At 38.6% G+C, this 24,457-nt stretch overlaps 1 protein-coding gene across 1 annotated transcript in view; it reads right to left on the reverse strand.

The window, feature by feature from the left end:
• Positions 1–24,457, reverse strand: part of LOC126467803 (Fanconi anemia group I protein-like) — a 269,273-nt gene that overhangs the window by 71,518 nt on the left and 173,298 nt on the right. The window contains exons 16-17 of the mRNA XM_050096494.1: positions 23,059–23,229; positions 3,435–3,586 (exon numbers count right to left, since the gene is read on the reverse strand). Coding sequence (XP_049952451.1) covers positions 3,435–3,586; positions 23,059–23,229 — 323 coding nt within the window. The remainder of the gene's footprint in view (positions 1–3,434; positions 3,587–23,058; positions 23,230–24,457) is intronic.

Here is a 24,457-nt window from a genome sequence, read left to right on the forward strand (position 1 = left end):
CCATGTCTTCCATTTCCTTTTGCCACAACTGATTTAATGTGTTTGCAACATTTCACGTGAATGTGTAATGTAGCCTCAAGGTATGTAAGTGACCCAGAATGAAATTTTCACTCTGCAGCGGAGTGTGCACTGATATGAAACTTCCTGGCAGATTAAAGCTGTGTGCTGGACCGAAACTCAAACTAGGAACCTTTGCCTTTCGCAGTTAGTGCTCTACCAACTGAGCTACCCAAGCACAACTCACAACTAATCCTCACAGCTTCAATTCTGCCAGTACCTCGTCTCCTACCTTCCAAATTTCACAGAAGTTTGTGATGCGTCTCATAGTTTAAGTTATGTGTTCACTTCATTTCAACCTTCCTTTCTTCCACACCCCCCCCCCCCCCCCCCTGCCCCTTCCCAAAAGAAATCATGTGTATTAAGGATGAGTGTTCGGTAGCTTCTATTCCTTCTCAATAGGCTTCAGCAATTTCACATCTCCTTGTCATAAAAGTTACACTTCCAAAATTTAACAAGAATGGGAATTCCTAGATGGAATATTATGTAAAATAAAGGAAAGGCAAGCACTCATCTATGGCTGACTGATATGTGGCGCATAGAAACATGCAACAAAAAGCAATATTCACACTAGCTTTTGAACTCTTGCTCTCTCTCTAGTAGACGCGCACACAAACGCAACCACACAGACACCCAAACATGCACACACCTGCAACTTTAGCAAGACTGATTGTTGATTATCAGCAGCAGCTACCTTGGCAGATGGAGGTCGGGAAGGGGTAGGGAAGATGCGAGAGGTTGCGATGGAATAGTGGGGTAGAGCGAGGCAGGTCTTCTGACAAATGACTCTGGGTGCACAAAAAGACGATAGGAGTTCAGGGGGTCGAACATGTAGAAGGTAGAGAGGGCGAAAGGGTGACAGGGAGAGGGCGGAGAGGGAGGGGAGGAAAGGACAGGAAGGTGGTGGTGGTGGTGAGGAGGGAGACAGGGAGGGAAGAGAGAAAGGGAGAGGGGCAGACAAGGGGGAGAGAGAGGAAAGAGAGGTACGGAAAGATGGCGATAGGTAGAGGGTGAGGATGAACAAATTTACTTGATTGCAATGACATTTCTCAAAGAAAATATTTAGATACATCCATAAAAATGTAGGGTCGTATTTACAATACTTGCCAGGCAATACAACAGACACTGCTACTTACCACATAATTAAAAGAACTTTTAAATCCTCAAATCTAGATATTCAGATAATTTGTAAAGAGAGTGGCACCTGCCAAATGTTTTTAATGATCTTTTGATTTTGTAGGCATTCCTAATTTCACGCTTTATGTTCAATAACTCTCTCTGCCCTAGACACCGATTTAAATTCTACAAGAAAATTATTTTAGAGTCTTGTCTTGTGATCCTGTATGTCACTTTTCAGCTGAAATGGATTTTTATTGTCAGTACCAAAAGTCATTAAGGAGTACACTGGGAAGTGACTAAGAATTACAAGATGCTTAAAAAGGCTTCTACATGGTGTAGAGTTATCTACTTCACACAGTACTTTTGATACTCAGTTCTTATGAACAAACAATTTATTCACAACTTAAATATATTGTCCAAGAAAATAAATCCACAAGATAACTGGGAGTGAAACTGTACAAAATAAAGCAAGACTCTTTGCTTCAGGAAAACAGAATGAGAGCTGTTTCTAAAGGTAAAAGAGTTTGTCTATGTGTTGACTCCATTTGAACATGTTATCTCACTGGACGTCAAGGAATCAAACAATGGAAAATCCAGGATGAAATGTAACAATATTAGGAGGATAGTTGCTACTCGCCATATAACGGAGATGCTGAGTCGCAGATAGGCACAACAAAAAGACTGTCACAAAATAAGCTTTTGACCAACAAGACCTTTGTCAAAAATATACGATAAATTCACACACACACACACACACACACACACACACACACACACACACACACACACACACACACTCTCTCTCTCTCTCTCTCTCTCTCTCTCTCTCTCTCTCTCTAACAGTTCAGTTTTAATCTAACGATTTGAAGCAGTAACCACCTGTTAGTATCAGGAAGTGGACATTAATAACCCTACACTAAATGAAACACACTGGGTAAGATTCCCTGAGGTCCAATATTATGAAAACGATAGTTGCTACTCACCACATAGCGGAGACGCCGAGCAGCAGATAGATACAGCAAAAAGACTGTCACAAAATAAGCTTTCGGCCAACAACGCCTTTGTCAAAAATAGATGACACAGAGACAGACAGACAGACACAACTCGCACTGTGACTTCAGCTGTCACAGACTGTGGACATGCGTGTGTGAGATGCTCAAGCACCACTGTGGCTTCAGCTGCCACAGACTGTGGTCGTGTGTGTGTGTGTGTGTGTGTGTGTGTGTGTGTGTGTGTGTGTGTGTGTGTTCTATTCTTGACAAAGGCCTTGTTGGCCAAAAGCTTATTTCGAGAAAGTCTTTTTGTTGTGCCTATCTGTGACAAGACTCTAAAATAATTTTCATGTAGAATTTACTCCCGTGTCTATGGCACATGGAGTTATTTAACATGAAGCATGAAATTAGGAATGCCTACGAAATCAAAAGATCATTAAAATCATTTGGCAGTTGCCACTCTCTTTACAAATTATCTGAATATCTAGACTTGAGAATTTAAAAGTTCTTTTAATTATGTGGTAAGTAGCAATGTCTGTTGTATTGCCTGACAAGTATTGTAAATACAACCCTACATTTTTATGGATGTATCTAAATATTTTCTTTGAGAAATACCATTGTAATCCAGTAAATATTAAGCTACCAATTGCAGATAAACAGCAGCTCCCTAGTGTAGCTGAGAAGGCAGCAGTTTTTCCCTCCGAATAGCTACTTCCTTTCTAATTTGCTTGATTAAATTTAGCTAGCATTAGCATTAAAAGGATTATGCAACATTGTGACAATCCATTGTTAATACAGCATAGAGATTCTATCACTTGCTTGCCTTGTTACAGTACACCTTTATGTTGACTTATTTCACATCCATAAGAGTTCTTCTTCACGAGATCTACAGAACGTGCTGGATAAATGAAACAATGATTGGTGGACTATTTTCATATAGGCATGGCAGAAAATAGAGCTTGTCAACACAGAAGACTAATCAATGGCAAGTAAACAAATATTCACACAAAGACAAAGCCTTTGCATGTAAAATAACTGCATCTTTTGTTATCCATGCAAGTGAGAATAACAGAACCACTGTTTCAAAGGCTTTTCCAGTACAATTTACCAGCCGATTCCAAAGCAATTTAAAGACTGTTCATGTTTTCTACGAAATGTTTCCAATGCAGAAATTTTTTTCTATCTATTATAATAATTCAGCTTCAAATTTAATATATATAAATCTATATTTATTTTTTAATTTAAGTAAATTCTGTACATACTTACTTATTTCCTCCAAGAAATGTGGTATATAGCTCTTATAGTACACGGTGATAAGGGAGACAATTTCAGAAAAACATTCAGCTGAGATGTTACACGTCAAATTGTCAAAATCATTAAATGTGATTACTTGGCTGATGCAGTTTTCATACAATACCCTGTAAAAGAGATAACTGAAGAAACTTCATTCTGATTTGACATAATTATTCTTAAAATGAATACTTCACAGCACATGTAATTTTATATTAACAGAAACAGTTATTGCCTGAGTGACTCGACTAATCCTGTTATTCAGAGCAGGAATGCTAAACTATAAAAGAGGCATTACCATAATCAGATTCAAACAGGAACTCAAAATAAATTCTGCTACAGACCTTCTCATGCAGTAAGTGCAATTAATTCAAAATTTGTTCTTCAGTGGAGTTAGGAAAGCTGGCAAAAAACAGCAGCTCTTCTGCTTGTTATCATGCGACTGAAATCTCTCATTTTGAGAAGACAGAAGGAGCAATCTGTTTAACTTGGTAAAAACATTCAAAAGTAAAAATCACATAAACATTTCTTTATTTAAAACAACCGGTTTTGACAAGTTATAATGCGCTGTTTTTTTTATCTATATGACAACATGGCATGAAGTCCAACTTAAAATGAACACATTTCATAACAAAAATAATTTTTCAGACATGAAGATGACAGCAAAGTCTGTCGAAACCATATGTTTTAAATAAAGTAGTATTTAAGTGATCTTGATGTTTGAATGTTTTTGACATTTTATAATGTAGTGAATGAAATATTCAAGTCATATGCAGGGTATGCCGATAATGTCTTCCATACATATAGTATTTGTAACTTGTCAGTGCAAGCATGAGTATTTCTTAGGAAACTGAAATGCAATGTAATGACACTATCCTCTCACATCACTCTGCTTCTGATATACCTGTCACACAATTAACAGGGGGAAAAGGTAAATACATTAAACACATACAGACTTCTTTATTCACATTTTTAATGCACTCTTTAGGTTTTCACCCTGGCTCACATGAAGAAAGTTTTTCACTGTGTTCAGAGATTTAATTGCTTTTAATGGAATAAACTAACATTACAGTGTTCACTGATTTGCTAGTACAGACAGTGCCATGAAACATTTATTTACATACAGAAACAACTTCCAATATTTTTTTAGTGCAAAAGTGAGATCACTGTGTCAGAAAAGTTTGCCTTAAAAACCTAGATGCTAAAATTTACATAGAATTTATAAGTACTTTTCACATTGTTGCCCATTATCTTTCACAACAAACAGACCTTGTAAGGTCATTCCGCTTAGTTAGTTAAACTAATGAAGGAGAAACTGCTGAAGAGAATTCCCCTACTAAATAGCACATGAAATTGGGCAATAATGTGACTCTTGTTTGAATAAACAAGGCTCACACTAAGTCTGAAGGCAAATTGCACACACTTACATTAAGCCTTACTAAACTTGTTTATTGCTCAGACTGATTGAAAATTTAAGAACAGCTTTTATTAAAAATGTGATGAGGATTCTTTAAATGAAACATTATCTATCTATCCCTTGAGGCCTTATTCCTGCGGCAATGCGGGGTCAGCATTGTTACTCTTGATTTGGCAGTGTTAGTTGCAGAAGGTGGCCGGATGCCCTTTCCTGCCGCCATCCCGAACCCCCTGGGACGGAATTAGTGTACCCCAGCTGTCTGTGTTTAGTTTAAGTCAGGGAATAGTGTGAACGTGTTTAAAATGTCTGCGATACGTGTAACTGAGGCAGAACATGGGGACCAGCCCAGTATTCACCAAACGAGATGCAGAAAACCGCCTAAAAACTACATCCAGACTGGCTGGCACATCGACCCTCGTCATGAATCCACCGGGTGGATTCGAACCGGGGTCGGCACACCTACCAGAGTCCAGGAAGCAGCGTGTTAGTGCTCTCAGCTACCCCAGTGGGTCTTAAATGAAACATAATCTCAAATTTAATAACATATACTGTTTATTTGGTAAACAACAGGAATGAATCACTGGTGCCCACCAACAGTTTACCAATACCGATAAGAATCACACTCCAAATTCCAGAACTGAATTGGTGTGCAGTAAACTTTGAAATTATGGAACACATGCATAACCTTTAAACTCAATTCATGTGATATACAATGATCTAATACACCTTTACTTAAGAGAAGTAAACATAATGAAATGCTGCAGAATAAATACGAGTCCTGCAGCCATATCTCCAAATGAAAAAACTTCAAATCCCTAACTACTGACAATATTCCAAGTACAAATGACTATAAAACTGCGAAACAGTTGTCCAAAGTTCGAATTGGAAACTTGTGTGAGATTTTCTATTGCCAAACCAATTGTAAATTTGACAAAGTCTAAAACATGCAAAAATACATCTCCCAGTTGAAACTGTGTGCCTTTGAGCTGCTCATCACCTGTGCTTCTCACAAATCAACCATCACTGGTGTTCGTCCAGGACTGACCAAAGGCTTAGATAGCAGTGCAGCCCACAAATTCTCTCTAATGGCTCACAAATACATAAAATTGAATAAAAACATGTTTTGTTTCTTAAATTTAAATGGTGTGCTAATATACACATCAAAAAAAGTGTTGCATCACCTAGGTTCTGAGAGTTCCAGAACCTGTACATAAAATTGGAATAGAGATCAACACGAACATCATTTCCGCCCGTTTTAGTGGTCATGAAAACCACACATTGAAGGTTGTACCACCATACAGCGAGACCTTCAGAGGTGATGGTCTAAATTGCTGTACACACCAGTACCTCCAATACCCAGTAGCACGTCCTCTTCATTGATGCATGCCTGTATTCGTCGCGGAATACTATCTCCAAGTTCATTAAGGCACTGTTGGTATAGGTTGTCCCACTTCTCAATGGCGATTCAGCGTAGAGCCCTCAAAGAGGTTGGTGTGTCACGTCGTCCATAAACAGCCCTTTTCAATCTATCCCACGCATGTTTGATAGGGTTCATGTCTGGAGAACATGCTGGCCACTCTAGTCGAGCAATGCCATTATCCTGGTGGAAGTCATTCACAAGATGTGCACGATGGAGGCACGAATTGTTATCCTTGAAGACGAATGCCTTGCCAATATGCTGCCTATGTGGTTGCACTCTTGATTGGAGGATGGCATTCACATATCGTACAGCGCCGTTACGGTGCCTTCCATGACCACTAGCGGCGTACGTCAGCCCCACATAATGCCACCCAAAAACAGCAGGGAACCTCCACCTTGCTGCACTCACTGGACAGTGTGTCTACGGCATTCAGCCTGACTGGGTTGCCTCCAAACATATCTCTGACGAATGTCTGGTTGAAGGCATATGCGACACCCATCGCTGAAGAGAACGTGATGCCAATCCTGAGAGTCCCATTCAGCATGTTGTTGGGTCCACCTGTACCGCGCTGCATGGTGTTGTGGTTGCAATGATGGATCTTGCCATGGACATCTGGATGGAATTTGTGCATCATGCAGCCTATTGCGCACAGTTTGAGTCGTAACACGACGTACTGTGGCTGTATGAAAAGCATTATTCAACATGGTGGCGTGGCTGTCAAGGTTCCTCCGAGCCATAATCCGTAGGTAGTGGTCATCCACTGCAGTAGTAGCCCTTGGGCAGCCTGAGCAAGACATGACATCAACAGTTCCTGTCTCTCTGTACCTCCTCCATGTCCAAACAACATTGCTTTGGTTTCTCAGAGATGCCTGGACACTTCCGTTGTACAGAGCCCTTCCTGGCACAAGGCAACAATGCGGACCCCACCAAACCGCAGTATTGACCGTCTAGGCACGGTTGAACTACAGACACGAGCCATGTACCTTCTTCCTGGTGGAATGACTGGAACTGATTGGCTGTCGGACCCGCACTGTCTAATAGGCGCTGCTCATACATGGTTGTTTTCATCTTTGGGTGGGTTTAGTGGCATCTCTGAACAGTCAAAAGGACTGTCTCTGTGATACAATATCCACAGTCAACGTCTATCTTCAGGAGTTCTAGGAACCGGGGTGATGCAAAACTTATTTTGATGTGCGTATTATGTTTTGTGAAATACAGGTGAGTTCACAGGCTGTGAGGCTATATACAAGGTGTGTGAGAAAAGTAATGTGACTGACAACACTGTGCGTTATCTGGCAACACTGTTTTGTTCTACTTGTTTAGATGGTCATGTTCATCCCTTCCAGATGCTGTGTCGAGTTTTATCTCTGTACAGACATCATGAGACTTAAGAGCCCCATCAGTGTTAGAGCAATGTTACAACATCAAGTTTTGTTTTAAACTTGGGGAATCCATGAATGTGATCTTTGAAAAGTTGAAATATGCCCAAGGAAAACATTTCATATCAAGCGCACAAGTTTTTCACTGAAAAAAATCATTTTTGGAAGATCGAGAACATGTTGAAAATGAACTTTGCTCAGAGAGACCTCAAAATTCACAAACAATAGAAAATATTGAATGTGTGGATGCTCTCGTAAAGCTGTTCAGCCAGGACACACTACCAACCAACACGTCCCTAAAAGTCTCTGGAAAAGGGCAAATCAAGAGAGCCTGGACATTGCAGACAAATGAATGCTGCATCATGACAACAACTGATGTCACACTGCCCGTTCCATGAAGGAAATTTTTTTTTATCTCAAAAGTAATTCCTGTTATTCCACAGCCCCCTTATTCATCTGATATTAATCCTTGTGACTTTTTTTCTTTTCTTGGTATTGAAAAATGTCTTAAAAGGATGTCATTTAGGGACTCTGGAGAACATTAAAAAAAGTGACCAACATATTAAATGCCCTACCAGTTGTAGCTTTTCAACACTGCTACCAAGACTGGGAATAACAACTGCCATTGTATAGTTGCTGAAGGATGCTACTTTGAAGTGAACAATATTTCTGCTATCAATCACTGTTTAGGTTTTGTTCGTAGTCATACATGTTTGTGGACAGCTACGCTTTAAATGTATTTGCGTGATTTCAGGAATCGTGAACATAGTCCAGGTTCTACAATTTTGGTCATATTACCAAATTCGAAGGTACAATGAACTCATCTCAATGATAGGAAGATTTTTTTTAATGTAGGTTGTCAGGAACATTTTGTAGTCAATACTCTGCAGTTTGCAAACAAAAATTAACAGAAGTTCTAGCGAGTCGGTTCCAGTTAATCCTATCCTGCTCCAACCACCTGAACTTTCTGTGACCCAACGCTAGTACATCTGCCAAAACTTGTCACCCTATCACAGATTTCCATAGCCTTTAACTCTCTCTTTCTGGTCAATTTACCAGCCCTTTTCTGTCAACCAGTGACTGACAAGTGGTCAAATGTGTGTAAGCTCATAACCTGATATCTTTGAATATGTTCAAACCGAAACTATTATCAGTGGCCATGAGGAAGTTTTAGCAACAATGACTACCTAAGTACAAACGTCAAATAAAAGAGTTACAAAGATTTCTATGTTCAGCAAACTAGATAAAGAAGCAGTAGTATCAAAGAGAATCTGAAACAAATATTGCTCTCGGCAGGAACATACAGAGAAGAAGTGTTCAATTTTGAAGAACTGACCGAGCACTGAACATATATGTACCTAATAGAATAGTTCATGATGGGCTCTCCATCGTATCACGTCTTTGTTAAGAAAGTTCTAAAGAAATAGTGCCTACTGTGCAATAGCTGTAAAAACATGCATGGGTTACAGATAGAGCAATGCTAAATAAAATGTGTTTGTCTACCAAAAGCGAAATCCGTGAAATCTTCAATGCCTATCACAGCAGAGCCTTATAGAAAGACCTCTCAAAAAACCCAGAGAAATTCTTGTCAAATGCAAAGGCTGTCAACAGAACCAGAGTTAAGTATCCACACAATTCTGGATGACACAAGAACTGAAACTGAGGATAGCAAACCAAAGAAATGCTCAACTGTTTTCTGATGATCCTTGAAATGGGAAAATTCAGGAGTACTGTCCCAGTTTAATTCTCTTCTACTGCAAAGATAAATGATCTAAACATTAGTGTCGGTGTTGATGAGAACAAGCTCACACTGTTAAACTTTAATAAGGCCCCAGTGCCACAGTCTCGCTGCACAGGAAGTGTGTAATGTATTTCACAATTACAATTATTAATTGTTCATTGATGAAAAAGTCTTATTCTTACATCTACAAGGCCAATAAAAAGCTGTATACATTCATCTGTGAATCCACTGACTGTTCTAACAAACTCAAATACAGCAGAAAGGGTAACGCTAAGCACATAAACAAAGGGGGAGAGAAGGAAAACTTAAAATTATGGCCTTAATTATCACAACACCAGAGTTACCTAAAGCAGCAGAAGTTGTTATAAAAAATAGAATACTAAATACATTCCAAAGGCTCCACATTATGTTTAGGGACTCTAGCTCTATTTGCACAGCATTATACACATTGCAACACCTGATGATCACAGAGACGTCTGTAGATCATTTCTTGATCCAAAGGTTTCCCTTCGAGGCTGTACATGATACTTACACAAAAACTTAGTACCCATGGTAACAAAGAAGGAGACTAATGTTATCGTAAAAATGTATGCACTGAAAATCCTGGGTCAAGAACGCAAAACGTCTATATTGATACCTAGTTTCAGCTCACTGATAAGCCTTCTTTAGATCTAAAACACATAAACTTAAGCAGATGAACAATAACAAGATACATTTAATAACTTAACTCCCTTTATATGATACATAGCCAATATAAAATTATTATTTTGTAAGGTGTGTATTGGCTGTCAGACATAACATTCTCAAAACCTGTTGAGCCAAATAGCTCTTATTAAAGAGAAGGATCTTGTGGGCAAGTACACATTGGATAATGCATTACATCATGACAAAATAAAAGCACAAAAAATATATCTGGTATGTGGCATCAAACTACATGGTCCAATCACATTAATGTGACCACCAACTACGTTATGTTTGATGTCAGCACGCAATAACCTCTTGCACCTGCCAGGTGGCAGCACTATCACTTGAGAGTGTGTCGGGAGATGTGGAAGTAAGTGCAGTTGTCATCATAATGTGTAAATGGAGCATTTTATCTGACGTCCAAAAGATAGCCTTTATCATTGCCTTTAGGGCCAAGGGTATTTCCAAAATGGTTAAGACTGCAAGCTGTTTGTGTGCCACCACGCTTAAAGTATACCGTGTATTCAACTTGGTGCACCACAAGCCATATTTGACAGTTGTGAATGACAGCTGTGGAGAAGTGTATGAGTGAATAGATGTGCTACTGTTGAGAAACTGACCACCCCAATGAACCAGGGGCTACCAATAGTGTCTCCTCAACGACTGTTCAGGAAATGTCGCTCCGTATGGGCCTTCACAGCAGACACCTGGTTCATGTACCCATGCTGACTACTGTTCATCAGTGATGAAAGCAGTGAGTGACGACAGTTGGCCTTTCCAGATTAATCACGTTTTCTTTTCCATCAGACAGATGGCCATTGGTGTGAACAGTGCAAAATACCTGAAAGCAAATACACTACAACAATCGTCAGGAGGATCTGAGATAGAGGAGGGAGCATTATGGTCTAGGAAACATTTCCATGACCTTTCCTGGGTGATCTCGTCATTCTGGAAGTCACAATAGATCAACACATATGTGGTATCTATCCTTGGGGATCGCTTCCACCCTTACATGAAGTTTGTTTATCCTCTGCACGATGGCATCTACCAGTAGGACAAGGCAACATATCACACAGTTCACAGTGTACATGCGTGGTTTGAAAAGCACCAGGATGAGTTTAATGTACTCCCCTGGCCACCAAACCCTCCCGCATTTAAACCCAATTGAGAATCTGTGAGACCACATCATTGAGCTGTTCGTGCCATGGACCGTCAGCTGAGAAACCAAGTACAGTTTGCCGCAGCAGTGCACATACTTGCTGGTGCTTTCCAAAACCTCACTGACCCTCTTCCTCCATGTGGTTGACAACAGTAATAGTTACATAGTCCATATGTGGATGTAAACAAAATGTATCACTTGCAACGTTAGCTACAGGAGCAAGGAAGTACTATACTACAGCTGCAAGAGAACTGTCCAATATGCTGCATCGTGGCTACACGGAAGCAGTAACTGCCAGATGCAACTACCAACCACCTTATTTTTTATAAAGTTGTGACTCTATAATAAGAAAAAGTGTGGCAATATAACAAGAATTTCCACTAGATTTACATTTTAAAGATGCAATGAACTACGTTCAATTTCGTTGAATCTGTAGTAAACATTAACCAAACATTAGCAATTCATTAAGTAACAAAAAAATTACGAAATACTGAATGAGAAGGGGAAAAAAATGTAAAGTCACAACTGATCAGTAGAATATCTTTTGGATACAAATAACTATGAGTAACACCAATAATGAAAAAAATCTCTATCCATAATATTGAATATTAAGGCAAAGTAATACTTTAAGCCGACGTCTATGTGCCAAATATCAACAGCGTTAAATGTGGCTACGATTATAAACCAGTAAACAAATGGATAAAACTTAAAGTAGGTACAAATGAGCCATTAGATGCTACATTATAGCGGATTACAAAAATCAAAATTCATTAATATACTTACTGCACCTTATGCCTAAGTATTTTCTATAAAATACAGCACCAACTATAATCAATAAGCTATATTTTGAAACTTCCTGGCAGATTAACACTGTGTGCCAGACCGGGACCCAAACTCGAGACCTTGGCCTTTCATGGGCAAGTGCTCTAACAACAGAGCTATCCTAGCATGACTCATGACCTGTCCTCACAGCTTTACTTCCACCAGTACCTTGTCCTCTACCTTCCAAACTTCACACAAGCTCGCTTGCGAACCTTGCAAAACTAGAACATCTGGAAGAAAGGATACTGTGGAGATTTGGCTTAATCACAGCCTTGGGGATTGTTTCCAGAATGAATTTTGACTCTGCAGTGGAGTGTGCACTGATCTGGAGCTTCCTGGCAGAATAAAGCTGTGTGGCCAGACCGAGTTGCACGCAAAAGGCAAAGGTCCTGAGTTTGGGTCTCAGTCTGGCACACAGTTTTAATCTGCCAGGAAGTTTCATATCAGTGCACACTTCTATGCTAGTGACAATTCATTCTGGAAGCTATGTTTTGTTGATTTTGTAATACATGTTCATGAAGTCAATTGTATCTGAAGACCAAGATCCACAAGACATAGAAAGGAATAATGTTCAGTTTTGCTAAATCTGTAAAATATATATAAACCAAATATAGCTTAAGGTCTGGATGTTACATACATAATGACATGTTGAGTAAGGTAACTCAAAGTTTTAGTGTTTCCAGTAAGAATCTGAAGGTTACAACATTATGTAACTTTCAGCAGTTCAGTTTTTGTATGCAACACTAAAACTTTGCATTACCTTACGTAGTATGTCATTATGTGTGTTACATCTAGACCTTAAGCTACATAATGATTATACATTTTCTACATCTTGTGGACTTTGGTCTTTGAATATAATTGACTTCACAAACATATATTACAAAATAAACATAATATTTCTTATCGATCATCAGTTAATTATTATAATATTTAGTTAATTTGAATCTTGACATACACTGCATGTGCTATCAGTTTGCGCTGTATTTTATAGCAAATACATAGGCCTATGTCAACATAATTATATTCATTAATTTTGATTTTTGAAACTTGCTTTAATGTAACATCTAATGCCTCTAATGTGACTACTTGAAGTTTTATCCGTTTGTTTACGGGCTTGTAATCATAGCCACATTTATCGCTGGTAGTATCTCACAAACAGACCTCGGTTTAAGTATTACCTGACTTTAATATTTGCTATTATGGATAGAATGTTTTTAAGTTCACGATTTTGTATTAGTTAATGAACATGTAATGTTTGGAATAGTTTACTATAGAGTTGGTGAAATTGAACATAGTTTCTTGCATCTTATAAAATGTAAATCTTGTATAAATATCCATTATATTGTCATTCTTTGCCTTGTTATAAAGTCATGACTTTATAAAACTAAATGGTTGGTAGTTACATCTGGCAATTAGTGTTTCCTTGTAGTCATAACACTACATATTAGCCAGTTCTCTGACAGCCACAGTACAGTTTCACCTTATTTATGTTACTCACATTTTGTTTATATCCACATAGGCACTATGTAACTGTTGCTGCCGTCAATCATTTTGTATTAACACAAATGTGGCGATATGAATCCTGGATCGATATGTGATAAATAGCCAGTCATAAAAACGACAACTTTTTACCTTAGGTAAGATAATAATCTGGCCAATGGATTTGCCGCGGTGGTAACACCGGTTTCCGTCATATCACTGAAGTTAAGCATTGTTGGACTGGACTAGTACTTGGATGATCAACCATCCGGTATGCTGTGCACCGTTGGCAAGCGTGATGCACCACCACCACCTAGAGAGAAGGCTTGCGGGAATGAAACATTCAGAATGCCTCTCATATCTTGCACACCGTTGAAGGTACCGAAATGAAATTTTGCCAAATGATATCGCGCAAAGAGGAGAGTACTTTGCCGTATGTTTAAAATACGGAACTTTATCTATTGCGATATAGCAGAAGCTATAGTTTATATATACATATATTTTTTTATTTACTGACAATGTAATTGCTTAAGACTTATCAATAGCCAGTGAAAACTGAATGAGTGTGGGATGTAAATAATATTGCGATATACATGAGAAAACAGGATAACTTGTGAAAAATACACTGTGGTAAACTACAGTCTTTCTGGACCAGACAACTATTATTTGCACTCACTTGATAAAAGTCTGCACCAATACTGCGTACAATATTAAATTCCTCTCCCTACAGTATCCTAAATAAAATATTGATCCTAAATAAAATAATGTTTCATTTTGTAGTTTTACATTTGCAAGTTTAGTACAAGTTTGTATACAAAATGGGCATAAAAATTGTATTGTTCAACAGTTTGAGAATGGTTGCATTTAATTCCTTGTTAATACACTGCCTACTTATGTAGTAGCTCTTTACAGAGCTCCCTCAGGAAGGCTGAGTACATTCCCCAAGCAATCACTTTTAACTCACCTGTTCTCAGAAATAAAAATAATCTCAATAATAAATGTAACCTATTTCTAGATTAATTTATTCCATTGTTTGAAGCTGTATTTCCTACGAGAATTTCATTAAGTGTTTACCGAAATGACCGAAGGAGACAGTGAATCACCAAGGGAATCGAGCTATCCTGTAAAGCAAATGGAATGCTGTATACGATACGAAGAATTCTATTAAACTTCAGGACAAGTGACACTACAATTCACATTTGCACTTTAGTAACTCCAGGGATAGATAAGAAACATCTGCTGGTGACTACAGCAAGTTTAATTCTTTGTAGTATGTAGACAAATTACTGTAACATCAGAGTTGTAGTCCTCAGCATGCTTTAAATAATATAATTATTAACAAAAATGGTTCAAATGGCTCTGAGCACTATGGGACTTAACATCTGAGGTCATCAGTCCCCTAAAACTTAGAACTACTTAAACCTAACTAACCTAAGGACATCACACACATTCCCCGAGGGAGGATTCGAACCTGCGACCACAGCGAATTATTAATAGTTTATGTTAATGTAGGATGTATAAAATACTAGAAGTAATGAACAATAATTTATTTAAGTTGGATATATATACATGTACTTCCTGGAAAAGCTGTTACAAAATCCAGGGCACAACCTGGTTCCATTACAATTGTCACAATCTCCATTTTAAAAGGCAGCAAGCCTTTTCTATATTCCGTGGAATTACACAGAATGATTGATTTGTTGTACACATTTGATATATTGTATTTCGTGAAAAATGAAACAATTGCAAAACATGTCAGGAGTATATAGCGTTACCAGTCTTACTGTCTATTAAATTTAATACTTGTGACTAAATATGACTTGTGTTGCTGACAAATGTAGTAACTCAGACAGAGTAATAGAGCAACAAACACTTACTGGAATGTTTGCACCATGATATAAAGGTGTCACTGGGATGATGGACTACTGAAGGACATTCAACAAAGTGAAAATGTAGCTAGTCATTGGAAAGTAATAAGTAATGGTAATACTGAGTATGACGAGATATCAGAGCAACCTCACATTACAACTGCATACCTGATCCGCAACTGAAACATCTCTTTTCTATCGTTACTGCACAGCTATGCAACATTTGCTTAAAACCCTGCCATAAGCTAGAAGCAGACCGGTTTCCTTGTAATGAACTTATGTGCAAACAAAATAAATCAGAGGAACTAATTCTGGGATTAACTAAAGATTTACAACATAAATCAAAACTGTAATGATTTTGCACTGATTCCAAATTAAACTGAATGGTGTATGATACAACATCCTGGACATTCAAATAAAATACAGCAACAAAATATTTCTTGATGTTTGCACAAATACTCTCCATGTAAATAGGTGGAGAGTACTTTACCTCGATTACTATATAAATGCCACCTTAAGAAAAGAAACTGTAGCACTCTTTAACTTTATTCCTGCTGCATAAATCTTAGAATTAAGTGTTTCAATTAAACTGAGTGTATGAAACACCTAATCTGTATTTTAATGCTGTCAAGGGACTGACCCAAAATGATTTTCTGTAACACATGATTCTACAGTTACTGGCAGAAACTACTTTCACTTTGCATTCTAATAGAAGAGCGCCTCTTAAAACTGAGAGAGTGACAAACTTTACACTAATATGACAGTTCAAGAACAAACTTTTCACTCGGTTCCAAAATGTGTGCTGTTATGAATGTTTCTAGTAGATTAAACCCATGTGCCCTCCACGTCTGGCACACAGCCTCATACTGCCAATGGGTTTTATAAGTAAAGTTTTAAAAAAACAATGAGATTAGTAACAAATTAAGGGTCACAGTCTGGATGAGATTCAAATTTGGGAATGGAGGCCAACTGCTGTGTCCAATATTAAGCTATTCGAAACTGTGAGTGGAATAAGCAACTACTACATTATTTATGCCAGCACATATTAAAACTGTGTCATTGCAGGTAACACTGAATGAGGGTCTTGATATAGCACAAGTTTCGTGTTTGGATAGAAGAACAACTGCAAAGCAAATGCATGCCAAACACAAAATAAAGTTGTACAGATATCAACATAAATGACACACCTCAACAAGAGTCATGACCATCCAACTGGAAGTATGTTAAGATGATATCAACTAAACATTCCGTAGCAAGCTCTGCTGTGTGAACTAAATGTCACTTGACATATCAATTAACCAAACGGAACAATTAAGATACCAGACAGATTAAGTAATTGGATGTGTTATTAACATGAATATTGTTATATGAGGCGGCTCAAAAGATAGAGGACACCACTGAAATCTGGTTGTGATGACACCTATTCTGCAGCGTAACCGGAAGTGTAGGTTAGGTTGAAAGATGATTATTTGGTTATGAGTTGGCAAAGCCAATGATTGTGAATGCCTAATAATGGGAAAAACTAACACACCGAAGAACAACATAGATAATCTTCTTACAGAGACATCGCTTTTTAAACATGAAAACAGCAGTTTCAACATTCGTTAGCACTCATGCTAACTAATGCGAGAGAGAAAACCAACACAACACCCACTCACAAATAAAGAATACAACGTATCGGTAATGTGTAACAAAACACAAATTGCAGAGAAACTTAAACACGAATAAAATGTAACACAAGCCACAAATTTATATTTTGTTTTCAAAATCAAAATTAAGCCACTTGAAAACGAATACTATTTACTGTGAACTTTTGTTCACAATTTTAGTCAAACGCATCGAAAATTTAAGGTATCCCACTAGGAAAAAAAGTACTAAGTAGATAGGTTTTCCATACCTTCGTGTGCTGAGTGAGTTGGAAATTGTCCAAATGAATTGCTGAAAGCTATTTCTGACTCAGATTCAAATCTTTAGGAAAGGAAAACAATATTACTTTCGGTCCAGTTTTGTGATTCCCATGACACCTTGGTACACAACATTTGTAAACCATGTTCACAGTAGATTCACTAAAAGTAAACACTATAATCGCTAGTTTTAAGCATAAATGTAGCACTCAGAGTGTATGCGTGGACAAGGGAAAAAAAAACCGGATTTTTCCTGGATTTCCCGGTTAAAAACACACTTTCTCCCAGGTGACAGTATATTTTCCCGTGTCAATCCTTTTAATGGTTATGGTTTTATACACAGGTGTGCAATTTCCCGACACTTTAGAAAACGAAACTCAGGGAAAAAGACACGTTTTGGAAAAATCTTTGATGTGCAGCAACATGTACGCTGCGTATTTTCGTATTATGAAAGTATACATTGGAATTCCACCAAACACCGCATGTTACTTTCCGAATCATTGAAATCGAGATTTCGATGCGCTTTTGTAAGCCGTTCGTAGCTCATGTCAAGTGATCTTGCCAGCCGATGACAGCGGATATTCAGAGTGTAAGACACATGATGTAGTCAGCCAACAGCAACAACACTGATAAGTAACACCAACACACGAATAGGGAAAGTTAATAGTTTAAATTAATATACATAGTGTTGCAACATGAAAAGAAAAGTTTTCACATATAATATTGGTCTCAAGATGCAAGAGAAGCTAAGATTTTGCATATACTGTTGATCTTTTTTGTGCGTGTTACACTTTAAGATACATCACACAAATGTGCCAGTAAAATTTTTAATAATGACATAAGTGTCTGATCTTCAGGGTTCGAAATTCTTCTAAATACCTCATCATCAAAGAGTTGATTTTTAAATGAGAGTCAAACACTCTGTGATTTAATAAATTCATGGTACATTCTTGCACGTAGTTCAACTTACCTAAAAGGATATTTACTTTGAAAGTAACGCTTTTCAAACCACTATTTGCAATATTTCCCTGCGACCTGTTAGAAAAAAGTTCGTTTCAGCAGTTGCCATAGAGTGCAGATAACAAGCGACACAGAACTTAGGTAACTATAATGACGTAGGAAGCCCTTATGTACTTACGTGTAAAACATTGAAAGATCATACATTATGTCATAAAAGAAACAAGACATCAGAGGATACTCCAAGAGCATCGGAATTTCGTGAACCATATTAAAATGTGCACATTTAAAGTGCATACTTAAAGTGCACATTCATATGTCCAGATTCCCAATGAAGTAGACCTTGACCTGATATTAAGCTTTTCAGTGTGGATTTCGGGATGTAAATTGTCTTGGAGCACCAGTACTGTATTACATCATGTTTGGTTCTTTATTATGGCATAATGCCATACGTTCTAGAAAATTAAAACGTGCACTTGAAATGCAGCGAACAGTTGAAACTAGCCAGTACTGTGGAATTAAAAATTTAGTTTCAAATACATGCCTGTCTATGCGAAAAAGGTTAACAAAAGTCAAATTTCTATAGCAGACAGACAGAAACAACTTCATTGTTCCGCAAGCTGATTAGACTGTCAGAAAGGTGGAAATAAAATAAAATCTGAAAGTTATGTGAATGTGTTTTAATTCACTTGATAGGCCCCGGCCACATATATCCGTTTTGTTTTCATTTGACGTGAGAGTAAACGAAGGGGAAACAGCAACATCACTAAATGTAAACACGAGTCACGTGGAGTCTACCCACTATAACTCAGACTGCACTCCGCATCAGCCCCGGATCTACGACATTTCGACATTTGTGAACTGGGTCAATACTTAAAAAAATCGGATTTTCAAAATATGTTCAGTTCGTAGCTCACATCTTTCGGAAAAGCCTGAAACATAAAACATATGTATTCGACGAAATGTAAGACATTATTCGTTCTTAAATATGCCAAAGTGCAGTACCACACCTCTTCATAAAGCATTTTTCTACCGCACATCCAAACCATATTCAGGAGAGTGGAAACTGAAATGTCCTGTGGTGCCTCTCCTGCTCCCAGTTGGTCGGTTTGACAGCCTGCCCCTCTTTTATTAAAAAAATAAATAAATAAATAAATAAAAATAAAAAAATACTCGCAATTAATAGTGGATGGGATTATTTGTAATCAACAGAATAAGAACTCTTCAGAAAATCTGAACTCTTTATTGCCTATTAGTTAATAACTTGCTGTTTTGTGTGACATAAAATTAAATATAGGATATATAAAACCAATACTGACAAGAGATAAGCAAGAAATTACACATTTCTTCCAACCTTATCTCCTAGCATTTTTTTCTCTAATCTTGCTTCAGCTTGATATGGCGTGCTTTCCTTTCTGCAAAAGACTCTATTACATCATCGAAGTTTGTCAAACGTTTTGCTACATGAAAAACTGAAATGTCGTTATCTAATACCGAAAAAGCTGTTAATACAAATAATACCCAAGATTACGTCTATTTTGTCACTGTCTGCTACATAAAACAAAATAGGCCTTTCTAATATGGCATCAATTTTGTAACACACCAAATAAACGAAACTGTTTTGGCACAAATGGCCATTTTTATAACATGACAGAATATAATCCACGAAGTACCAATATCAAATGCCTATTAGGCCTACTACAAGCAAAAAGCTGTAAGATAGGAAATAGTTCCACATTTCCATTCATACGCACCAGCTTTTCAAGCATGAGATTGAAAAGTAGTATTAGGAAATTTTTATACAAATTTGGAATCGTCTTATTGTTCCATAATTTGTGTGATGTCCCCATTTCTTCTCCTTCCACATTCTAACAATCAATCTTGTCATCACCAATTCTGTAGCTATTCCTACCATTGTCAAAATTTGTTCACCGATTAACTTCACTAACCCTGCCAGAATCACAGGTTTAGTTATCCCACGATTATTTTCCGGTTAGGCGTTCGTATTTGAACAACGCATTTTCCGCATTACTTCCAGAATAGAACTTAAACGGCTGCTGGCCGGGGACTGTACTGGTTCAAATGGCTCTGAACACTATGGGACTTAATTTCTGAGGTCATCAGTCCCCTAGAACTTCGAACTACTTAAACCTAACCAACCTAAGGACATCACACACATCCATGCCCGAGGCACGATTCAAATCTGCGACCGTAGCGGTCCAGACTGAAGCGCCTAGAACCGCACGGCCACAACAGCTGGCAGGGGAGGGGGGGACACTATACTACTGGTCCTTACTAGTGTAGCAGGCCTGCCCAAAATTTTTCTGTCAAAATTTCACTGTCTTGGAAACACATAATCTTCTCACCTGTTATTCCTGTCAGTCGTTTATTTCCATTCTGGTAGTCTGAATCTATGGATTTCGCTAGTAATTATAATAATGCTGATCATTCGCAAGCTCAATCAACCACATAATCAGACAACGATTGATATTCATCCGTTCGGCTTTACTCTGCTCAGCTCGTATAGCCCCATCCCCTTTTGTCTGCAGAAAGTATATTTCTAGATGTGACGAGGATTCTCCTGACAGAGACATCACGTACACTATTCAAAAGTCAACTTATGATTCATTCAGAAATCAACTTAAAATATGTTCAAAAACCAACAGGGAAGTGTTTCAAAATCATATGAATAATCGATAGACAAACGTGCACTGGATGCTAGGAGCTTTGTGAAACAAGTTTTTTTTCCTCAAGAATATGAATTTGGCGCCCCCTTTTCCAGTAGCATCTAGCTGCTTGCTGCGACTGCTTGCACAGCCAACAGCCACATTCCTGTAGCCAGAAGCGGGAGAATCTACTTCTCAAACGTGAATCAACTGTGCATGCGCAAGAGCCAGCACATAGCTGCTAAAACAAATCAAATGTAAACAGTTGCGACTTCACGCTCATTCGAGGCAATTTGTTGTTATGAAGTCTTCCTAAAGCCTTTGACACATTTTCAATTGGCAGACGCTTGCATGAGCATTGTGTGTCGATGTTGTATATGGCACATTTCCTTTGCAATATAAGTTATTTTCGTTTTTTTCTCTTGTTTATGTTTTATTGCTGAAGTATTATTCTGAAGTATCGGGGTACAGTAATATCCTTTGTTAGAGTATCGGTTCTTACCAGTCAAAAATCACAAAAATTTAAGTGAAAACTAAAACAATGAAAAATTCCCGGAATTCTAAAAATCTCCCGGGTTTTTACTGGATGAAAACATTTCCGGGTTTTTCCCAGATCTCCCGGGTTGTATACACCCTGAGCACTAGAATCCAACAAACATGTAGGTACACAACCGCTTCTAAACACAAAATGGTGGCCCGCTTGGAGTGACGTCATGACGTGCTACAAATTTTCTGCCGAAGCCCTGTCTCTAGGTGGTGGTGGATGCACTCAGCCTTTGTGAGGCAAACTGAGGAGCTACTTGATTGAGAAGCAGTGGCTCTGGTCTCGTAAACTGACATATGGCCAGGAGAGCAGTGTGCTGACCACGTGCCCCTCCACAGTGCTGACCCCCCCATGCCCCTCCATATCCGCATCCAGTGGCGCCTGTGGGCTGAGGATGACACAGCGGCTGGTCACTACCGTTGGGCCTTCTGGACTGTTCGGACAGAGTTTAGTTTACTTGTTAAGATAATGGTCTGATACTACTTCCCTCATATACTTTTGTTTGTTTCATTTTCTTCATGCTGTAATAAATTTTCCAATGTACATTTGTCCATATGATCCTCCAATTTAATAAGAACGATTCAGTTCAATAGATTATGACACTGAATAATGCTTGGTGGCTGATACACCAAAACAAAATTGTAATTTCATGTTGGTATGTATCATACAATAGAAGTTTAATTATTAAATTTATATCGTTATTAGTCACCTTTTAAGGCAATTTTCTGTATTTTAGATCTTAAGGTGGCTTGTTAATGACCTTGAAACTAGTTACTGGTGTGATATTTGTGCGATCATGTCTGGGCAATTTTTCATCTGGGAATATATGAAGTGAGTGAAATGCACGTGTGAGAAATATGCGAGTGAAATCGTTCGAACAGGATAGGGTAAAAATTCATCTTCATGAGCTTTTAGCACAAATTAGAATAATACTGTATGTACTTATAATGTAATTAGGTTTGCAGCATGCTTATGCAGTTTTGTATAATTTGAAATGTTTGATTGTATCTGTGATAAAACAATACCAATACTACATACATAATGATAACATGCATACTAAAGTTATGTCACAATGACACTATGTTCAGAACTAACGTGTTCCTAAAACAAAAAGTGATTAACATCACAAAAATTTGTCCTAATCTATTTATCTTTGCATATACACAAACGAAATACAAAAAGCTACAGGAAAAGCATAAAGATTAAATATCTCTCTTGAAGTGTATCTTGTCACAGTTTACAAAATATAGTTTCAAATTAACCTATTAATGTAGTTTGTAATGTTTGGTACAGTGCATTGTGAATGAGGTCACAATATCATCATGTATTTCATTTATTTCACTTAGCAAAGCTGTTGAAGAGGATGTTTACAACAGAGACACACAATTTAGATTCTATTTGTGGGTGACCTGCACTAAAGATTTCACAAATCTGATCCAGATGAAACTTATAACAAAGGAACAAAATTATCGCATTTATGTTCTCGATTTAGTAACTTGTTATAAAACCACTAAAGAGCCAAAATATACAAGGATCTATCTATATGTTAAAACTACAAACCTTGCTAATGTAGTACAGTGTCTGTACAGGTCAATGTTTACATGCATATTTTCAGCTTTCAGTTGTTTTGCTTGTTGAATCAGCTGCAGGGAAGTTGTCATCGCATGTTGATAAAATTCCCTGCGGTTCTTCAGTGATTCCACTTCTTCAACAGATGCAGGACCAAGTGACCTACAAATGACAAAAGTAACAATTATGATAACCACTGAACATTACTGGTGTGGTTCCAGAAGCACACTATTAATCAATCCTGCCAAGAAAACATATGAAGTGACAAGCCACTGAACATATCTGCTGCATTACTTTCATCATTTTCATATGTCATCTTCTTACATAAATCTTCTGTCAATGGTGTTGACAACAGCATATATGTAATTAGAAAGCTGTTAATAGTTCGAAACTCCATACACTGCTTGCCGTGTTATAGCTATTACGATTTCCGTTTAAGTGTAACTCAAATAGAAGTATAATGAAGTGAATGACAAGTCAGTGGCAAGAATGCAGTACTGAAACAAGTTCAACAAGATCCAAACTCAAAGCAACAGTTGATTATGGAAATTATTAAAACAGAATTGTTGTTATTTTTTATTATTGTCTGTGCTTCCTTTTCTACTGTGTAGTCATTACTACCTCACAAATGGGTTTACAACAATTTAACAGGTCACTAGATCTTAACATCTCATGGCCTTAAGTTCCTTTATCACTGATGTAAGACTGATGGAAGCAGTGAGAGAGAGGGGGAGGGAGGGAGAGAGGGGGAGGGAGGGAGAGAGGGGGAGGGAGGGAGAGAGGGGGAGGGAGGGAGAGAGGGGGAGGGAGGGAGAGAGGGGGAGGGAGGGAGAGATGGGGCGGGAGGGAGAGATGGGGCGGGAGGGAGAGATGGGGCGGGAGGGAGAGATGGGGCGGGAGGGAGTGAGAGGGGGGTGGGAGGGAGTGAGAGGGGGGTGGGAGGGAGTGAGAGGGGGTGGGAGGGAGAGAGGGGGGTGGGAGGGAGAGAGGGGGTGGGAGGGAGAGAGGGGGTGGGAGGGAGAGAGGGGGTGGGAGGGAGAGAGGGGGTGGGAGGGAGAGAGGGGGTGGGAGGGAGAGAGAGTGGAGAGGTGGGGGAGAAAGAGAGAGAGGGTGGGCTAGAGAGAGGGGGGAGAGAGAGAGAGGGTGGGCGATGGAGAGAGAGGGTTGGGGGAGGGAGAGAGAGAGGGTTGGGGGAGGGAGAGAGAGAGGGTAGAGAGAGAGAGAGAGAGAGAGGGTAGAGAGAGAGGGAGAGAGAGGGTAGAGAGAGGGAGAGAGAGGGTAGAGAGAGAGAGAGAGAGAGAGGGTAGAGAGAGAGAGAGAGAGAGAGAGGGTAGAGAGAGAGAGAGAGAGAGAGGGTAGAGAGAGAGAGAGAGAGAGAGGGTGGGGGGGA

This window comes from Schistocerca serialis, chromosome 1 (assembly GCF_023864345.2).
Source record: "Schistocerca serialis cubense isolate TAMUIC-IGC-003099 chromosome 1, iqSchSeri2.2, whole genome shotgun sequence".
In the NCBI taxonomy this organism is placed as follows: Eukaryota; Metazoa; Arthropoda; class Insecta; order Orthoptera; family Acrididae; genus Schistocerca; species Schistocerca serialis.